At 44.5% G+C, this 21,488-nt stretch overlaps 1 protein-coding gene across 2 annotated transcripts in view; it reads right to left on the bottom strand.

Annotated features, from left to right (window-relative positions):
* PAMR1 (peptidase domain containing associated with muscle regeneration 1) overlaps positions 1–21,488 on the bottom strand; it is a 72,158-nt gene that overhangs the window by 4,319 nt on the left and 46,351 nt on the right. For both annotated transcript variants that reach the window (XM_088017601.1, XM_088017599.1), the window contains 2 exons: positions 5,184–5,396; positions 3,361–3,427 (listed from right to left, as the gene is read on the bottom strand). In XM_088017601.1, coding sequence (XP_087873727.1) covers positions 3,361–3,427; positions 5,184–5,396 — 280 coding nt within the window. The remainder of the gene's footprint in view (positions 1–3,360; positions 3,428–5,183; positions 5,397–21,488) is intronic.

The following is a 21,488-nucleotide window of genomic DNA, read 5'->3' as shown; positions in this document are numbered from 1 at the left end:
CCAGAGGATAATATCTGGCATAATAGAGGCTATCCAAGGGTACCCCATACATGCGCACAGAGAAAAATTAAAGTAAAATTAAACAGGAAAGGAAGTTCCTCTGAAGCCCGGCATCTTTTTTTCCTCCAAACATTATCATAATGGGGCAATATCAGGAACTGACTTGAACTAAATTGTGTGGATACAGTAGCTGGATTTCACAATCAGCGTCTGTAATTAGCACACCTCAGAGAATAGGACCTTCTCAGGGCACACTGATTGGCAGAAACACAGAGCAGTGTGTGTAAATGTGAAAAGGCCTTTTAAATGAGCCCTCGAAGCTGAAGCCCCCCAGAGACCACTTGGGGATTCTTGGGGGAAGGTGTACACACGGTGGACAAACTGCATTCATTTTAATCAGCACATAACAACCACTAACTGAGAAGTCAGAATTCCTCTAGGAAGTAGTGTGTTCGTCTCTGTTTAATGAATGGGAAAAGGAAGGCCGGAGGGGAAGTGGGAGTGGAGAAGGGCACACAGGAGGCTAAGATGGTACCCAAAGCAGCACTTAGCAATTATGATTCCCAACCTGGTGTCTCTACTGTGCCGTCTGATGTCATCCTAAGAATCTATTTCATGTGTCTGTATAGCACTTCCCTCAAAGCAAATGTTCCATCCGCATTGATTTCATTCAGTGAATCTTTAGCTCATGTTTAGAACAAGGTCTGCCGTTCAAGGAGCTTCCGAACTGGCAAACCAGCTCATCTTTTGGTCCATCTGTTGAAAGACTACACTGCCTTTTGGGGTCCTTGGGTGACTGGGCTGCTGGAGATAGGTATATCCATATTCCAGCAGCCTATCTTCCAGAAAGATCCTTAAAACCAAGTGTTAGGCTTGTTTTTTTCATCCACATGAGCCACATGGCACCTTGTCACCTAACCTCCCATTATAATTGCCTTAAAAATGCAAAGCCCGGGGGTCTTTTTTAGTAGTTCAGGGGCTCCTCTACAAGATGTTTCGCTGGAAGGAACAGGTTCATCCCACTTAGTGGAGAGTCCAGCTCCAGGCAAATCATAAAGATCAGGAAAAGATGGAATTTGTACTTCACTGTCACTGTTCCCAAGGCAATGCCTTGCCTAAAACGGGAAAGACAGAGATAGAAGGAAATATCCAGAGGAAAGGTGAGAGACTGATGGCTCTCCTGCTTTCTGAGTATTTCAGGTCACTTGGCTGGGGTCAGTTCTACCTAATCACTGGGATTCATTGTTACCAGTCCCGAAGGTGATAGCTGCCATTAACCGCTGCTCATTTGCGTGAGTGGTCGGCTAAAGCCTTTACATCGGGCTAGGCTGCAGCTTAGTGCATACGGGAGCCGGGAACTGACCCTGAAGACGCTGAAGACTCTGAAGATCCTGGATTTGCATCCTGGATCCACATTTTGCAATGTGACCTGGGGCGAGTTAATTAATTTCTCTGAGCCTCACTTTACCTATCCGTAATAAAACTGGTAATAGAACCGACCAGAAAACGCTAATAATAGTAATACCTACCTCAGAGGTTGTAGGAAAGATTAAACGAGCTAACAACGTGGAAAGCACTCAGAAGAGTAACTGGCACATAGCGAACACTCAATAAATGCTAGCTAGCTCTGTGTGCTACATCTAATCCGTACAGCAATCCCCAGAGACTGGCGTTTTTAGGATTGCCCTTAGTTTTCCAAAGAGGAGACTAAAAGGCTTAGCAAGTTTAGCGACCTGCCCAAGAATACTAAATACAGTGCTTAAGAAAGACTGAACTCCGTCTCGAGCCATTATTTGTCAATCCTGTTCATTCATTCATTCCCTGTTTGGGATGGTTATTTTGGGTGGGGGGGGTGCCTCCTCTGTGGCAAGCATTGCTCTTGGTCCCAGAACTCGAGCATGAACAAAACAGAAAATGTTCCTGCACCTGTAACTTTTATTTTTGTGGGGTTAGGTAGAGACAGAAATTGAACAGCAACAACAAAAAAAAATGTAAGTAAGATGACAGGTAGGGCTGGGAGCTAAACTGAGACCCGAGGCACAGAAAATGCAGGAGAGCAAAGAAGGCAGCTCTGCAGTCAGGGTTGAGGTGCGGTTATTATTCTTCTTTTAATTGACCGACTCTTTGAGGTTGATGATGGCTTTGTTTTTATGTAAAGCATAAAAGGAGGAAACTGGTTCATAAATGAACCAGTACTATAACATTTGGGGGGTTCTTTTTTTTATGTTCAGCTAGCCAACATATAGTACATCGTTAGTTTTTTATTTTTAAGATTTTATTTATTTGACAGAGAGAGCCAACGAGCCCAAGCAGGGGGAGTGGCAGAGGGAGAGAGAGAAGCAGGCACCCCGCTGAGCAGGGAGCCTGACGCGGGGCTCGATCCCAGGACCCTGGGATCATGACCAGAGCTGAAGGCAGATGCTTAACCGACTGAGCCTCCCAGGTGCCCCTAGTACATCGTCAGTTTTGGATGTAGTGTTCAATGATTCATCAGTTGCCTCCTTCAACAGATGAATGGATAAAGAAGATGGGGGGGTGGTTCTTATTTTCCAAAGGACGGTCAGGGAAGGTCTCTCTGCCAGGTAAAAACTGAGCAGGGAGCGGACAGAAGCACGGCTTTAAACCTCACGGAAATGCAGCAGAAGCAGGGTCCAGACAGAAGGGCCAAGGCTCTGATGCAGCACTGCGGGGCGAGGGGGAGTGGACAAGCTGGGCGGCCCGTGGGCCGGAGTGGAGGGTGAAGAGGAGAATAGTAGGAGATGAAGTGAGAACGGTTTCTCCTACAAAATGAGGAGAGAAGAAGTAGAACCTGGCCGATTCTCTGCCCACTGGTGGTCCCCACCTCTGTCTTCCCAGGAGGAAGACCGGGCAGGCGTATCTGAGGGCTCCCATCCCTCGCCGGGGCTGGTCATTTATCTCTAGTTCCTGGGTGCCAGTGGCCTGCCTCATCTGGTTGATTACCACCAAGAACATCTTGGTTGCATGGTTGCCATAGCTGGTTGCATGTGGCAGGAAGGCCACCTCCCTAGAAGCCGCCCTAGTCAACACACAGCAATTTCAGGAAGACTCAAGTATTAAAATCCAGTTCCTCAAAGGTCATCTTCAAGTCTCAAGATCCACCAACCACCTACTTTCCTATGATCCCATGAACCGTGTCCATGTTCCGCCAGTTGCTACCTCTTGGCCAAAGGCAGCTGGCTCATCAGCCTCCCTCTAATAGGCCCTATTCTTTCACGAGCAGTCAGCATTGAGTGTCCCTAAAAAACCACAGACTGTCTTTGGCCAAACACAAGTGGGGAAAAGGGGCGGGAGGGGACACACATTCCCCTTGAAAGCAGAGCTCAGGTGTTTCGACCTCACCTTGACTGAACCTGCATGGGAAGAACTCTGCGTCTCACCAGGTCTGAGATCTTTGGTTCTCGGCAGGCTAGAATGAAGGAGAAAAGAGGGCATCAGCTTTTCCCATATTAACTGCTCACGTTCATTCAGTTCAGATTCATCCCTGACCACCCTTTCTGGACACCCCGCAGAGGTCTCAGAGAGGAGGTGTGCCAGCCAAGTTTGGACAGCTCCCGAGCAAAAGACCATGCTGCTCTGCATCGAAATTGACAACCCCCTCTGAAGAACCCCCATGGAGGACACACCTCTGAAAAGCCACTCCACCCGGGTGATGTGAAACCCTGGCGGTCATTAGACTGGGACTCTCTGTTCCCACAAATATCATCAGTGAACTTGATGGAACGTGGAGTCACAGTCAAAAATGAAGGTTCTAAAATACATCCCAACACAGGGAACTCCAAGGCTCTCATTTAAGACCAGATGGCAGTGTCAACCATGGGTAAGTCTTGGGTAGCTGCTTCCTCTAGTTCCTTCCTCTGAAACCGAGGCTCTTAATGATCATTTGAAGGCACCTCAAAGCCCAGGCTTAATTTTGCTGAAGTGTCTTTTTCTTCACTTTCCCAATCAAGCAGCCAACATTCATCTAATTAGCAAACTAGAGAACTTTGGTTGTTATTAATTTGTAAGAGAAGAGTTGACAAAAATCTCCAAGGACATATGAAACACCGTTTCCATACTTAATGAAATCAAGAATCAGAGTCTATGCTGGTGGGGATGAAGGTCGCTTCTGGCTAAAGTCTAAAGTGATTTATTCCTTTCACAAACCGTTCTCTTTTATTTCTTTTCCCATGAGCTGGGTTGTTGACAAACACCCAGAAGGGAAAGTGGAGGATTAAGGCAATTATCTGGGTAATCTAGGCCAAGGACATGCTTTTCTTGCTAGGAAACAGCCAGATAATTGTGACCTGCCCCTAAAATACAGGGGCTGTTGACCTGGTTCGGTAAAAAACTACACATCCCCACTGCCAAGGGGTAAGTTTCAAGCTTCTCTATACAACGTTCCATGTTTCCTGGTCCCAAACCCACCTTTTCAATCTACTTTCCAGATTCCCAGTTGGCCCCACTTTGAGTTTACCATGATCCTTTCACTTCTGCCTAACTCCTTGTCTTGTTTTCCTTTGTCTTATGATGGGAATATCGTCCCAACTGCTCTGCACCTCTTGCAAACCCTTCCCAGCTTCCCAGATTGGCTCGGCTCCTACCTGCTGCCTACAACTGTCCCTATTTCAAGCAATATTGATCGTTCCTTTCTCTCAACATACACTGCTCAGCCATTTCCTCTAACTCTGCCTTGAACACTGGAGGTCTTGCTATCTTATTAAGATGTTTTCCATTATGTTAACATCTTAAACCTCCCACCACACAGGCTGGCAGGGACAGTGGGTCTATTTGGTTCTTTTATTTCCTGCACCAACTTCCTATTTCATAGAGAGTAGACACCTGTAGCTATATTGGAGCCCACGGATTGCCTCAATTTTGTTCTTGGGTTTACATATATAAAACCCAGCCCTGTCATCTCCCCTAAACTGATCTGATAACTTTGTAACTCTTCTTGATCACAGTGAGAAGATGTGATTCGGATAAGCAGGTCCTCTGGAGGTCCAAAAAAGAAGCATATGTTTCCAGGGATGGCTTTCCACCTAGGAGTGATAGATGGTTCCGGTGAGAACCTAAGAGCGAAAGGCGTTTTTTCAGGGGCTCACACACATGTAGGGAGCTACCCAAAAGTCCAGCCACTCCATCTATTTCTGTGGAAATAGACTTCACAAATACTCGTCAGCTACCTTTTAAGCAGATGGGCTGTTTCCCGGACCACTCTCCATTCTGCTGGCAAGTTCTCTTCTCATTGCCACTAAGAACGTATGAGTTATTACAAAAGAAGGACACGATGGTGCCAATTTTTGCATAGCGCCCGTTGATAAGCCCCGGGCCTCCTGTTACCTTCTTGTACCCATTGACTGGGCCCCCAGGGTCTGAGCAGTTACTTTCTTCAAGAACTAAAAGAGAAAATAAAAGGGGGGAGAAAAGAGCGATTAAAAGTGTGAAGCATTCCATTTTAGAACTGGATCTTTTCATGTTTCACTGAATTAAAAATGCAGCAATGTGGAGCCTGCTAACAATGGTGCCCACAGGACTCAGCAAGAGAAAACTCGTAACAGAAAATGCATGTGTGAGACATGTCCTCCCCTTGTTTTAACGATCTGTTCTTAAATTGGGAAGTATTTCATTCCCCATATAAATAAATTTGACAGCACAACTGGCTCTCCTGTGATCTTGTTCATTTCTTTCTCAAGCTGGGGGAGCTCGGCAGGCCTGGGCAACATGAGCATTGCACCTAGATGTTATGATCAGTACACAGGGATGATTGTTTCCCAGTGTCGTTGTACTATCTCCTTCATTCCCTAAAGCTTGGGCAATTAAACAAGGGTCTTCAGTTTCCTATTTGTGCTATACCCAGAAAGCAGAACTTACTAGAAACAAGGCTGCATATATGAAATGAATTTAAGATTTTATATTTCATCTGCAGGGACACAAGTGTGCTGAGATGTATAGTTCGAAAATACTAGAAGATGATAGAAATTCAGAGATACAAAGAAGTTCCCCTGATCTCCAAAAACATGCTTTCCATCTAAACATTTAACAATATCCATTATAAAGGCATTTCTTTTTTAGAAAGAAAGAAAGATTTATTTGAGAGAGAGAGCGCGCGCGCACACGCATACAAGTGGAGAGGGCAGAGGGAGAGGGAGAATCTCAAGCAAACCCCCTGTTGAGCAGGGAGCCTGATTCAGGGCTTGATCCCACGACCCTGAGGTCATGACCTGAGATCATGACCTGAGCTGAAATCAAGACTCGGATGCTTAACCAACTGAGCCACCCAGGGGCCCCACCCCCAAGGCATTTCTATTCTCTAACTCATGTCGAACAGCTATGCAAAGTAAAAGTGGCAACACCAGCTATTCTGAGCACTGAACAGATATTAGACAAATCCTGGAGAGATTCTATCAGATAACATATTTTTCTCAAATGGATTACAGCACAATGGTGAATATTACTCGCCTAAGGACACAGAGTAGGACCCCTGAGGAATTCAACCTTTAATGACTGCGTTTGGGTACAAATTGCTCTATAAGCCTTCCTGGTCTCTTTTTAATCATTTCTTCTAAGATACAATCTCATCCCTATGAAACAGTCCCCAAGCAATGTGATCATGCATCTGACACGCTTTTCTTTCTGTTTCCAATTACCTTTTAAGCAACTTGTGGGCTTGCCTCCAGGCAAGAAAAGAACCTCCATTCATATAACACTTCTAAAATATTTGAGAACCTACAATTAGTAAATTTCCCTATGTGCAATTTGGCAAGGTTGCTAATATTAGCCAAATTACTCGTTTGTCTACTCTAAGATTGCCCATAGACCATGTGGCAGATGATTTCAATGATATTCTGTGTGCTTTTGGGCTACTTACTATAAGCAGTTTCCATGACGGGGGACTCCAAAACCCCATTTTAGTTGTAAAAAAATGGACCTCACTGAGGGAGTCTTTCAAAATACCAACATGGCATAGGGAGGGCAATGCACCTTTTGAAACATCAAGTGTCCTGAGAAAGCTCCCTGGAAAGTGCTTGTATTTCCAGGAATGCCTCTATGATGGCGGGGCGGGGGGGGGGGGGCAGGCAGAGAAAGCATTCCATATTGCTTCAGTGATGGGATACGCTTCTTTTTTTTTTTTAAGATTTATTTATTTTAGAGAGAGATAAAATGAGTGCATGAGCAGGAGGAGGGGCAGAAGGAGAAGGAGAGAGAGAGACCCTCAAACAGACTCCATGCTGATCCCAGAGCCCAATACGGGGCTTGATCTCATGAACCTGAGATCATGACTTGTCGTAAAACCAAGAGTTGGTTGCTTAACTAACTGAGCCATCCAGGTGCCCCAGGACTACCTTCTTATAGTAGAGGCTCACTTAATGCTAAACTTGTAACCCAGAAACAACCAGCAGGAGCCCACAGCTGCAATTATCTCAAAAACATGGTGTGTCATACCTGCAAATTTTAGAAAATGGAATTCACTGCCAACATAAAAATCAGGAGATTGCTCACAAAAATCTGTTTTACCAGCTTCTGACAGAATTCAGATCTGGAAACCCTGGGCTGTATTACCACACGGCAACAATCAACTAGTATTGTGAAGCGGCTGTCTGCTTCGGGGGGGTGCTGCATGCTTCCCTTGGCCACAGCCCCTGCCTGCTGCCTGGCCCTGGTAGGGCTAGACTCTGTGGTCAGTTAGCCTATCGAAGAACTATGCTTTGTGCAATGCAAGCACAGTTCCTCCTTCGTTTTGAGTTTTGCTTGATAGAGCTCATGGCCAAAAAAATTCTGGTGAGACTTAAGACCAGTCCTAGAATATTAAAAGAAAATGAACAACACTCCAGCCACATCAGCTTCAGCAAAAGGTAAGCAATCCCTTCTACTGTGAGCCTGAGAGGTGGGTTTTCCTCCTTTTGGAGGTAAGGACTTCCGTGGTTCACCAGGCTCCTGCCCCATGATTTCCTAAGTGTGGGATTCTCGTGGATCCTATTTCTAACTACACTTAATGTGGGTATAATCAGCAGGAATGCTGGAGAGTTCTTGAGCCTTTGGAGGTAACAAAGCCTCAGGACAATTCAGGTTATCTGTGTTTCTCCCCGAGGAGGCTTTAAAAGGAAACTTAAAGAGAAACTGAGTCAGGATGTATAAACAAATCTGCCCAAGGCTGGGGAATTCTGCCATATTTCTAGAATTCTTAGATGCCTACTCTTTTACGATGAGACATGTCTGAAATCAGGTCATACGTGTATGTTTCATCAGAGAAGTTATAATTAAATCAACAGTACACCTTAAACTTGATGAGATCTTAGAATGGAGAACTGTTATTTGATTTTAAGTTATTGTTCATGGATGGTCACCAGGATAGAGCTTCCTAGTGCCGAATGATGCTTACGACTTAGGGTCTAATGGAACTTAAGACTATATGGCTGGGGGTGCCTGGCTGGCTCAATGGGACTCTTAAGCTCGGGGTTGTAAATTCGAGCCCCACATTAAGTGTAGAGATTACTTAAAAACAAAATCTTAAAAAAAAAAAACAACAACCATATGGCTAAAATTCAAGAGAAATACAGGCAATAGAAACAGATTTAAGAAGGATTCAGATGCTGTAGTTGTCAGACACTACTTGAAAATAAATATGGCGAGCATGCTCAAGGAAATAAAACAGAAAACTGAGAACTTCAGTAGAAGACTGGAAACCTTAGAAACTAACCAAAGGAGCAATCTAGAACTAAAAAGTGACAATGGCAGAAACGTAAAGCTCAGTGGGTGAGTTTAATAGCAAATCAGATACAGCTCACGTGTATTAATAAACTGAAACATAACTTACAAGAAAGAATTCAGAATGAAGCCCAAGAGTCAAAAAAGTGGGAAATGTAAAGAAACAGTGAGAAGCTTAATAAAGGCATGAACCTGACGTCCCAGGAGAAAAGAAAGGGAGTAAAATTAGCATATAGAGATAATGGCTGAAAAAGTCCCCAAAACTGATAAAAGACATCCACCTACAGATTCACAAAGTCCCAAGACAGATAAATATGAAGAAAACCACACACAGACCTAGAACATAAAACTGCTAAAAGCCAAAATCAGAGAAAAAAAATTTAAGCAGCCAAAGCGGAAAAAATGGACGGGAGAAACATACTCTAAGATAATTATAGTCATTATCTCCAGCTTGTAACATCAAAAATGATTTTTGTCTCTATATACTTTTTTCCCCATGTTTGATAATCAGAAAATGTAACCATAAAATCTTTTGTTGTTTATTCTTTTTGTGGTTGTTCGTTATTTTCATTTTTTAAAGTAGCAGGCAAAATGGTTTGGGTCCTCCCTGCTCAGCCTATAAAGCTAGCATTCAGTCTGCCATGACCTGTTTAATGCTCCCATACCCTCCACTCCGTGTACATCTCATTACCGACTTGCATAATCATAGAGTAATCCAACTTCCCTCGAGCTCAGATTGAAATGATCTTTGTCACTAGACTTTGGGGGAGAAAGAACAGCCTTCAGAATCAGAAGATACAGGTTCAAATAATTATTTGGTTCCCCAGTGTCCAGAGTAAGTACACAGTAGATTCTCAATAAATATTTGTTAGTAGATGGAAGGCATAAAGCGTAAAATTTATTCATTCTTCCACTTAATGAACCGGAGCGTGGGAAAATTATATAATTCTCCAAACCCTGCTTTTCTGGTCTGTAAAATGGGATAACAGCACTTATCTGGCTGGGTTGGATTTGAGGAATAATTTACATAACACACAGTCTCCTTTTCCCCTGTTTGCCTTTATTTACAAAGCACCCAACTTATTTTAAAAACCAATTTCTCGGGGCGCCTGGGTGGCTCAGTGTGAGTTGTCCAACTCTTAATTTCGGCTCAGGTCACGATCTTGGGATCCTGGGATCGAGCCCCGCATTGGGCTCCCCACTCAGCACTGAGTCTGCTTGAGGATTCTCTTTCCCTCTCCCTCTGCCCGCCCTTCCTCCCCACCCCCCGCCGGGCTTGCTCTCTCTCTAAAATAAAAATAAATAAACCTTAAAAAAAATCAATTCCCCAAATTCATACACCTTAAAAAAAACCCACAAGGAAATCTAAAGTCTTATTATTGGGTCTATTTGGATCTAAAACAACTATTGCACTTTCTATTTTCTAGCCCCTTGGTAATGTCTATGCATGATGGGCCTCCAGACTGGGATTCAGTGTGTTGACTCAGACTTCTGAGTATCAGCCATGGTCTCTCTACGCTCATCTCTTTTAATACTGCAAAATAAAGCCTTCAGATTGTATTCTTGTATCAAACATCCACTGGGCATCATTCCCTCTTCCCTCTCATTTATTTCCCGTACTTGCCAAAGCTGTACACTCTCCTAGCATGCTTTTGAATAGAATTCTAAGACTTCCTCCACCCGCTTCTTTCTCTCCCAGTTTAGACATCGACCTGTTGGGTCCATAGACCATCTGCATCTCATCAGAGCGTGTTCCCCAGGGTTACATTTCAAAAACTACCTCTTTATTTCCCCTGTGGTTTCTCTTTTTAGAATCCTTTGTGTCTCCCCATTGAACAGATCCTTGATTCGTTTCTATTTGATTTTTCAAGGGCTTCATGCTTCCTTTCTCCTCAGTGGGATGGATGTTTTCACACAAAGCCAAGTGAGAATGTAAAACATCTGCATCCCTGGCTGAAGGAGCATCAGGCTCCTGCTTTGCTAAGTAAAATATTCCAGGATTAATAATAAATAGCACATTGCCCTGGTCCTTTGGGGACTCAGCCTGGGGACATAAACACACTAAGTTTAGCATGCCCTTACGTGCCATTTCACAAACAGAAACAGTACTTGGGGGTGCATTCCTGCTTCAGATAAACATTTAAAGAAAGGCTCGCTAGCCTTGTCTTCTTTTTTTCTCAAGGCAACAGGATGAGGTGGTTCCCTGTGATGCCACTTTACTGAAGGACAGATGGTGGCTTTGAGACAGCCCTTGTAGTGAATGTTATTCGTGCCCCACCCAGCTCCCCTCATATCCTTTTACCAGATCAGCTTCTACACATGAAGCTGGCACCTGCCACCTTCAGAGGACTGCCCTTGGGCATGGGCACCACCTTGCCCATATGAAGAGCTGAAAAAGGCCAACATTTTTGTCCCTTTGTGCCCACTCCAGGGTTGCCTATAGACAATGACTGCAAGGTGTATAAATAGCTCAACCCCTATTCCTCAAGGCATCATTTACGCTCCCCAGCACCCCACAGGATCGGGCTGAGTCTGGGAGTTGAGTTGAAATCACTCTTGCTTGGTTTCCTCCTTTTTCGCATCTTGCTTCCCCAACTCCCTTACTGGGTGATCTTGGGAGTACCTTCTTTAATAAATCATTTGAGCTCAAATGCTTGGCTCAGTGACTGCTTTGGGGGAAAAACTAACTAAGGACAGCTCTATTTTCTTAGCCCTGGGCTTCAGGGCCCCTCCTGCCTCCCCATGGCGGCACACCTGGGAGGTGACAAGATGCCAAAGGGGCGGCCTTCTCAGCCCTGGGCATGAAGCCTTGCATGCCTTTCAGCTCCTGGCAGATCTTGGGGAGGATGACTGGCAGGGCATCTAGAGAGGTCGGATCTCATCCGAAGGACCTCCAGCCTCCACAGATGCTCTGGCTGCAGGGCAGCCCCATACCGGCAGAGCTGTTTTACCTTAAGGGATCAGGAGCTCTGCGACAATGGGCTTCTCCACGCTAACCAGTGTGGACCCAGAATCTACCATGTGAAGAGTTGGTGCTGTGTGTGTAAAGCCAGCAACCGTTTCACAACCTGAAGGTACAGAGGGGGCCCCAACAAGGACAGACTGAACTTCTCTCACAAATCCGAAGTATGGGTCTTAGACTTGGATTGGAACTGACTTAAAGCAAGTAAAGTTATATCTTTCTCTCCCCTGATTGGTACACTAAGATCCATGCTGGACAGAAGGTAGGTGAGGTGACCAGGTCCAGAAGGTCTACAGGAAATGGACATGATGATGGAGACATCAGAGAGTATGTCAAGATAACGTGGAGACATTTCTAGGAAACGTGGTTATTCAGTGCACACAAATAACACCATTTTTTTTTTTTTTGTGCCCTCTGGTCAGTCAATTATATTGACTATGACAAAAGGAAGTCCACACTCTTCATTCCTAATTTAGGAAGCAGACCCACCTCCCTCTCCCCTTAATAATCACAAAACTCAGGAGGGGGGGGCAGATCCCAGCTGTGACAAGTAAACAGACCCCTTCTTCCATCACATTACTATCCACCAGCATATCCTTGCTCACAGAAATATCTTTTTATGGATAAATATAGAATTTCAATATGATACACCAAACACCCATGAATACCTGTCTTTTCCTTTTGCTTTGGTCTCGAAGCTACAAGTTCAAATTTGAATACAAGATTTATAAAAAACCCCTAGGAGGTGGAGCATCCCGTCACTGCTTTGCCTACTGGAAGTCCAGCATGCCTCTCTGTACAGAAAGACTGGGGGAGGGCAGTGCACTACTGATTTCATGGCCCGATTTTCCTGCACTGTATACTAAGTGAGTGCTTCCTCAACAGAATAAGGCACCGGGAGATGTTTCCCTGCAGCTTTAACATAGCAATGTTTTTATTTAAACCCAGAAACAGAAGTGATGTCAGTTAAGGCTTAGTGTACTAAAGTACTTGAGATACCTCAAGGCTCCCCCGAGCCTTGCTAAAGCACTTATTTAAAAAAAAAAATGGTTTGGAGACTTCCTTCCAAGTACCTATTCCCCAGGTCAGATTTTTACCAAAAACAAAATTCAGAGGAGTGTATATCCACATTATATATATTGTTGTTATATATATATATTTTTTCTTACTAGCATCAATTTATCCTAAGTGACTAGTGTCTTTCTTAACTTTGCTTCTAAAATTACATCAGAACATAGGACCCTAACCAAGGAATAAAAGCAAAGGTAGTCATGGGGGCCTTGAATGAATCTGAAAGGGGAGTGGGGTCTCCACACACACTAGCCAACCCCAGCAACAAAGACCTCATCAGGCACAGCTGATTGAACTGGGTCGCTACCACCTAGCCTGCTGTGTTACCTGAAAGAAAACGTGCTGTCTGGAGGGGGGAAGCTGCGTGAAATGGAACCAGGTACTAATTTAGATGCTTCTGCTAAGAATCACCAGTGGGCATTTGCTGGGATGTCTTATCACATTTGTGTTCTCCTTGTGGTACTTTAACCAGGACCCATGTTGAAATTAATGCCGTATGACCAGTCCATCAAGGGCACAGTTACAAAAGATGAGACCATTAGTGAAGGCCTAGGGATATTTCCTTAGGTTGGGACCAGCCACTTTCTAACCCCTGTCAGAAAAATGTTAGGTGGCAGAGTTTGCTCAAATCCTTTAGAAGATTCCAAGTCTTTTAGGAAATACTACAGGCTCTCTTCACAAACACCACTGGGGTGTTTCCACCGCCCCACTCAATAAAGAGCTGGGCTGGTTCTCATGCACACACACTTGTGTGTGTATGTGAGAGAGAGAGAGAGAGAGAGAGAAAGATATCAATTCTTAGGTCTAACACTGGATCTTTTAAAATCAACAGTACAATCATATTTTGAGCATCCTTCAGACAATGCAATCCTGAAATATGTTATTCAGCATTGATCAAAGGCTTACCTAATATTGTAAAGAAACAACCAAATGCTGATCTAGCTGACCTGAGCTCCAGCCCTCTATTAAGTTAGCCTCTCAAAGAAATATTTTCATGAGGTATCTCAAGCTGAGTTCTCCCAGAAGCAGGCTGTGAGACAGAGATTTGAATGCGAGTAGTTTATTTAGGTGGTGGTCCCAGGAAGGACAAACCGTAGTGAGACAGGGAAGTTCCCATTATCAAGACAGTCACCACTGGGGGCCACTGAGGCTCAATGCCATTGGGAAAACTCTGAGAGTGCAGAACCTGCCTCCGACTTATCCTACCCTAAGGATCAAGGGGTATGATGAATGCAACCAATCATTTGTTGAAGGATGATGGGATTAACATTAATTTCTCAGCACCTCCTGTCTGCCCATATATATGAACCAGTGGGCTTTGGGAGCCCAAGAAAACCCTTAAGCAGAGTTGCAGGAGTATGGGTTGGAAGCCAGTGGGTCAGCATACATATTAATGGTGTAAGCTTAATAAAGCCCAGCTACCTTTTTTTTCCAGGGGAGGTGGAAGGATCTAGTTTTTAGAAATATTTGGTATAAAAAGAGATTAAATCCGTCATTTACAAGACCGAAGTGGAATACATTTTCCCAGTACCCATCTTTAGATAAGGAGGAAAAAAGGAGTAGGGGATGTAATAAAATGGGTAATATTTGCACCTCCAAATGAACTTGTGTTCACTTTCACTTAATATACAATTAGGACCACGCCATCTAAGGCATTTCTCTGTTTGCCTTTGCTGCCAGAGAACTCAGAATCAGAGACAGTTGAGGCTGATCATTTCACCAGACACAAACGTGGACGCTCCATTTCACTCTCTCGTCCCCTCTCAATGTTCCCTTTCATTCATTCTTACCCTGCTTCTAAATCATTTTGATTCCTTGTAATTACTATTATTTATACCCTGCTTGCTTTCAGAAATGGTTTGATATAATTTACAAAACTGCACATCAAAAAAAACATACATTTCTTTTCTCGAAATGCATATGAATGAAATATATTTGTAGTAGCTAGACAGCCCCGGTTAAAAAAACTAAACCAGGGTACTGCTTTGTCTCTTTAATAAGAGCTGAATTTCAGAGGTGTAAGATTATCTGAGAATGTAGGCAAAGAAAACAGATCCAAGGTCAACACAATTCGTGACCCCCTTACCTAGCTGGTCTTGGGGGTTGGGGGATGGAGGCATGTTGGTCTCAATTCTTAGCATACTCTTGGTATCCACCCATTCTCACTTGTCACCAAAATCAAGGAAACAGTTTGTGACAGAATTTCAATTCTGTTTGGAAAAGGCTTGAACTTTCCCACTGGGCCTTTGTTCATTCTGGAAACCTGAATGAACATGAGAGCAACACCCATAGGCAAGCACTGGATGGGCCCTCCTCTCTTCTTCATTTCTCCTGTTCAGCTTATATTTGAGTGTAGTGCCTTTGGGTCAAACCCATTATCTTTTACCTCCACAAAGGTCTCCCCCAACCAGGCATAATGACACCAACTGGATTCCCCACCACAAACCCTTTTTATCTCTTTCCAGCCAATGGAACTCTGTCCCCGTGAAGTTTTCCAGCCCTCTGTGGGTGCGAATGAGACAGTATCCATGCAAAATTATGCTTGGATGGCACACACTGCTATTTATTCATCCGGCAGCAATTTGGAGGCTGAGGCTTACAATTAGCTATTTGATCTTAATCAGTATTGTCCTTGGCTCCTGGTACACTGTGTCTTTCGGATACCACTTTTCCGGTGTTTGGATGGCCTACTTAGACAGCAGAGAGTGCCTGTGTCTAAGAGACAGGTCAACTTTGAAAAATGTTCAGAAAGTACTGGCCATTTTACTTTTGTTCAAAATCAACCTGACACGTCCTTACTTGGTGGAGTAAATGAGTAACCTACATAAGGGGTAGAAACTTAGCTACCCTCCACCTGGTGGACCTGCTGGGTGACAGTCTTCTCGAAGCTTCCCCAAATCTCAGATTTCTGAGTCAGCTCCTGGGATGAGGTGGGAGGTGGATAACAGTGCTAACCTACTGGGGAAAATGTCCCCGAGCAGTGTTTATAGTCAATTTTTCAAAATATAAGAAATACTCAGCATGGAAATCGCCCAAACTAGGCAGTTCTGTTCTATTTAGCCTTGGGGTTGAAGAGAATGAGCTGCTGAGCACGTCTGAGTCCCAGAAGACTGTGCCCACTTAGTAATGCTCATTGCCACCATCACCATGACCAAAGGCTTTCCTAGAGGAAGTTGTGGCCAGGAACCCTGTGGTATGTGACACTCTCCTCTGCACTTGAGAAAGGCTAAGACTGGAGTTGTTTTATGGTTCTGCCAAACAGAAGGGAAAAAATATACCGTATGGCCCTGCCTTATTTCCCCAGTTCCTTGTACCTAACAGACACTCAAAAATGTTTGGCTATATGGATCTGTAAAGTGGTGAGGATCACAGTACCTACCCCACGGGGATGCTGAGACAGCGAAATAAGACAAGGTCAAGTAAAGCACATAGCCTGGCCCATACTGAGAACAGAGATGGTAGAAACTACTGTTGTGGTTTTTAATACCTGGATGCCAGTGGAAAGGTCTTATGTTTTGTAGAGAGGAAGATTTTATCATCTTCCTCTCTACAAAGGGTGAGGGACAGGTAGTGAATGCCCCACAAGGCAGAAGCCTTTAGAGAAGAGTGAGGGGGGCCTCTAGCTTCTGTCAAGGGGCTGGTGACGGTCTCTGGGCCCATGAAGGCAGGGATGTTTGTTCCCACCAGAAGTTAATTCGGCCTTGCTCTCACGTTCTCCCACACTTTGCATCCTCCAGTCTCTTCCCTCGGTGACAGGCAGCCCACCCCCCTCTAATGGATTACCTCTTAACCCAGAACCAAAATAAAATCTGCCTCCTGCATTAAGGCCTGCCTCAGTGACCTCATCTGCCAAAGCAAGAGCCAAGAGGGCCCTGTCAGGGGCAGGCAAGGGGAAGGAATTCTCAGTAAAACGATGGTGGGTCTGGCCCCCTCCACCCTGATGGGTGCTCCATCCTGAGCTCTTGGAGACAGGCTGGAAAGTTGACCGTGTGTCCTCACCTGTCCTCTTATTATCTACTGGAATGACGTCCATAATGAAAAGGATTGCTGACTCGCAAAACGCACCCCTAATATGCCAGCCACCAAGCATCTGACCCTGAATGGGGTATAGCAATGCTTTGGTTAAGAGGCCAGAGGCCAACACTTTGGTTAAGAAGCCCATGGAGCCCATCAGGGTTAATGCTAAAATGTGACTTCATCTACGCAGACTCAGGTTCATCCAACAAGGAATGAATCAAATGAAAAGGAAATGTTTCCCCTGAATTATAAAACAAACAAACAAATACTTTGATAACTATATAAAGGCAGCTTTTCCTGTGTTCAGTAATAGTTTTTGCTTTTCAGATATTAATCTAAAGGGGATGGCATTCCTCTAAATACACCAAAAAGGACATTAGAGATTCATTTCCATGTCAGGGAGGGAAATAGAGGGGAGACTCAGGTGTAAGGATGTGTATGAGAAGGCAGCAGTCCATTAGCTCATGGTCTTCTTTGGGGCTCCTCCAATTTCTGAAGGCTCTGGGCTATCAAGTACTTGTGGGTACCAACTATGGATTCCCCAGGACTCTTTCCATGGAATTATCCCTCTACCATCCTCTCAAGCCGTCTCAAGCCAGACTGCTCATTCTCTTTATTGCCATGTCCCTCTAATAAAACATCTAAATGATGGTCTGGAGCACCAGTCTCCTACATGACCCCCCGGGGACTGACATACAGCCTACCCCATGTTAAATGAGTGACTTCTGAAAAACCCCATGAGAAAAAGGGAGGCTGACCCCTAACACGATGCTTGGATAACCTGCCCTGGAGCTTCCAAATCCAGTTCCTCCCGGGCATTACTCCATTCATCATTTCTCACAGCCTCGTCTCTGGGCTGCCCTGGTTAAAAGGCTCCCCATCCATCATGCCCAATGTGGGTGTCTTCTCCTGGGATTTAGGATTCCTCTATGACAATGACATTGGCAGTGACTGCTTGTCCTGTTAAAACCAGATCCTTCTTGCCTGTACCTAAGTGCAGCAGTAAGCAATACTTAGTATCGGCAGTGATTTGCAAAAAGCAGTTGACAGAGGAAACTTAGAAAGTTGAAGGAATAATTTTCCTAAACCCTGGAACCCCAAGACAGGTGTGTCATAATCATCTAGTTTGTAGAAACTGGTGCTGTTCTCCTAGCCCCTTATCTGGAAAATCCCCTACTTTCTGCCAAGCTTTTAAATGGCCATAGCAGGGGAGGCAAAAGAGGGTATTACGCGAAGCGAAATAAGACCGAGCAAGACGAATGACCACATGGTATACACTCATATGTGGAATCTAAAAAACAAAACAAATGACTAAACAACAACAACAACAACAAAAAAAAAACCAAAAAGCAGAAATAGACCTATAAACACAGAGAACAAACAGGTGGTGGCCAAAGGGAAGGAGGTGGGGGATGGGCTAAATGGGCAAAGGGGAGTGGGAGATGGAGACACAGGCTTCGGGGATGGCTAAGTCACTGGGATGAAAGGCCCAGCATAGGGAACACAGCCAATGATACCGTAGTAGCCTTGTACAGAGACAGACGGCAGCTACAGTGGGGATGAGCCTCCCATAACCTACAGAGAAAATGAATCACTATGTCGCACACCTGAAACTAACGTAACATTGGGTGTCAACTATGCTCAAATAAGAAAATTAAAAAAAAAAAAACCCAATGGCTCCTATGATTCAATTCAGCGCCTTATGTGGATTATTTCGTTCCAATCCCCACAAACGCTCTGAGAAATATGTGGTATTATTTTTCTGAACTTTATAAATGGGGAAACTGAGGCTCATTGGAGTGAAATGAGCTGCTGAAGGTCATCCGGCTGGTAAATGGTAGATTAAGAGTCAAACCAAGGTCGTTCTGCCCAGAGAGCCCAAGCTCTTCACCTCAGGATGTACCATCGTCACTACGGACAAAGAGGGCCCTGTCTTCCATAAGTTAAGGCTAAGCCCCACCCTTGGAACTGGGTAAAAGCCAGTCCACAATTCCATGTTTACGATGCCTTCCTCCCCTGAGAGATCTTGGGACAATCTGCACGCATCCCACCACAGCCCAGCATCTTCCGTCTGCGACGGGAGAGGTGAGCATGACCCACTGGCAGGCTCAGCACATTCCCACTGCATCAGTGTTACTGCTTCCATGAAAACCCCAAAGTTCCTAATCACTTATTCTGATGAGAAATGCGGTTGCCCCTTTGAAGCTAAAATATAAAGTGTGCCTCTCATCTGGGGCTCTTTCTTCCCAGTCCTTGGGACAGACTAGTGGGAAACCTTCTGGTGCTCCAAACCCCAAACGAATCCGGATTCCCCAGTGTTCTTTAATTGGTGGAAGCCGATTTGTTTTGTTCAAAGCGCGTCAGAGCCCGCAGTGTGAGCATTGTGCCCCCAGATTTAGCCTGTTTCATCGTCCTTCATTAGGATGCAGGGGAAAGCCCGGGCATCGATAACTGGGCCAGGGAAACAAAGGCAACATGGAAACTGGAGCGAGGCGATGAATCCCTTGCTCTCCACTTGTACAAAACAAGATTCCCACCATTTACTCAAGAACTTATTTTGTCCTTGTGTCCTATACAAAGAAACAGGAAACTTCAGAGGAGGAAAAAAAAAGTGGGTGGGGGGACCCGTGGTTTCTTACACGGTGGCCCAGGGAGGTTGGGGCCACTGAGGATGCTGGCAGGAGGCAAGCTTGACCCCAGAGCTGAGGGGGGGCCACTCCCCATGTTTTGCTCTCAGAGGAGGTCACCTGGGAGCAGGGGAAAGTTGCTCCTCCTTGGGAAACGGCAGGAGGAGAGATCTGGGGTAGTAGCAATACGGACTGCACCGGGGACCTTCAGCCTCTTGAAGACCGAAGGAGCCCAACCTGTGTGGGTCACTTCTTCCTCTTCCTTTGCTACCCCAGGGAGTCCGGGAGCCAGACCTTCCCTCAGAAAACGGAAAACAAATCCATTTTCAACTTGACAAGAAGAGACCCTAGTCTCTCAAATGTGAGTTCTGATACTTATTTTGAGGACTGGTGATTATAACAGCTCATCTTGTAAACTGGTGAAACATTTTGGGGACCATTTTGCCAATACCTCTCCAAAGTTTAAATCTAGGATGCTCTGAACTAACAGTTCAACATCTAGGAACTTCTCTTACGAAAGTACCCCTAACATATGAATCAAGAAATCAGTGTTAGGATATTCATCTCTGCCTTCTTTATAATAATAAATTAAGTATGGTATCAAGTCCATCTTAAGGGATTAGATGAACATATATGATGGTATATGCATCCCTACAAGGGAATACTCAGAAAATCACTTGTTTTTAATGAGGTAAACCAACATGAACTGGCCTGGGGAAAACGTCCATGATGCAGGCACTGAAAACCACAAGTTAAAAAATTGCATGTATACTTTAATCCACTTTTGTTTGAAACACGGTTTCTCAACTTGGGCATGGCTGACAGTTGGGCCAGATCACTCTCTGGTCAGAGTCAGCCTGGTGCCTTGCACAATGTTGAGCAGCATCTCGGGCCTCCACCCACTAGATGCCAATGACAGCCTCCCCCCTGCAAGGAGGACAATTAACAATGTTTCCAGATGTTTCCAAAGGCCCCTGAGAGCGGGAGTGGGGGCCAAAATCACCCTCAACTGAGAATCACTGGTTTAAAATACTGATTTATCAGGGCGCCTGGGTGGCTCAGTCATTAAGCGTCTGCCTTCAGCTCAGGTCATGATCCCGGAGTCCTGGAATCAAACCCCACATCGGGCTCCCTGCCCAGCGGGAAGCCTGCTTCTCCCTCTCCCACTCCCCCTGCTTGTGTTCCCTCTCTCGCTGTCTCTCTGTCAAACAAATATTTTAAAAAAATAAGAAAATACTGATTTATCAACAACTTAGGTTTGCACATCATAGGAAAAAAGTCCAGAAGGACTACGGTAACAGTGATTCCACTGGGAACCAGCATGGGTCAGGGAAAATAATGTTCTCTTTTTATTTGATACACTGCTGGACAATTTGATTATTTTTACAAGTATATCTTTCTTCTGTAAGTAAGCAGAAAATCTATTCCTATTCCAGTCCCACTCACATTCTTACATATATACCAAGAAAAGAATGAGAATAGTTTATATCAAGAGACAGGGAATCGGGATTCTCTTTGGAAAAGAGTGACAGGCAGACTTTACCTGGGAAGGAAGGTCCTTTGAGAGGACTACATAATAGGACATGATGACATGACCAGAGCTTGTCAATTGTTCATCTGTCGAGAACTGTGTCTGGGAAACTGAATAATATGGGAACTGTGGAATTCTAGCCTTGAATTTTGAAGCTGATGGAGACCAGTGCCTTGTGCTCTCTGCTTCAAATCCTTTATCTGCTAAAAGAAACATCCATCCACATTCTCACAAAGACTTCGGGAGGACAGACCACTAAAGCAGCATCTGTGAAGTGGTTTCCCCTCATCAGATTTGGTACAATTTAAATAAAAGATGGAATTCTCATTCATATTTGATTTGGTGCTTTTAAAGCGATTTTGTAAAACAAATGCCTAGTTCAATTTGGACATTTCAAGGTTTAGAGAATCCCAGAATACTTGAGCTTCTTGTTCATTTTGAAGCAATTTTCTCCAGGGATATTTTTCCAGTTCAGTGGTATACTCATGAGGAAAACAATAAAGTAAATCGTTTTTCCCCCCTTTTTGTTTTTCTAGCTAATAGACTACTCTAGAAAACCACTAAGGTTTGTTCG

The sequence above is a fragment of the Eumetopias jubatus genome, unplaced genomic scaffold (assembly GCF_037043125.1).
Source record: "Eumetopias jubatus isolate StellerSeaLion01/CBP00866 unplaced genomic scaffold, mEumJub1_p1.0 scaffold_13, whole genome shotgun sequence".
NCBI classification, from domain to species: domain Eukaryota; kingdom Metazoa; phylum Chordata; class Mammalia; order Carnivora; family Otariidae; genus Eumetopias; species Eumetopias jubatus.
Note: the sequence above shows the minus strand (reverse complement) of the source record. Positions and strands in the feature narration are given on the sequence as shown.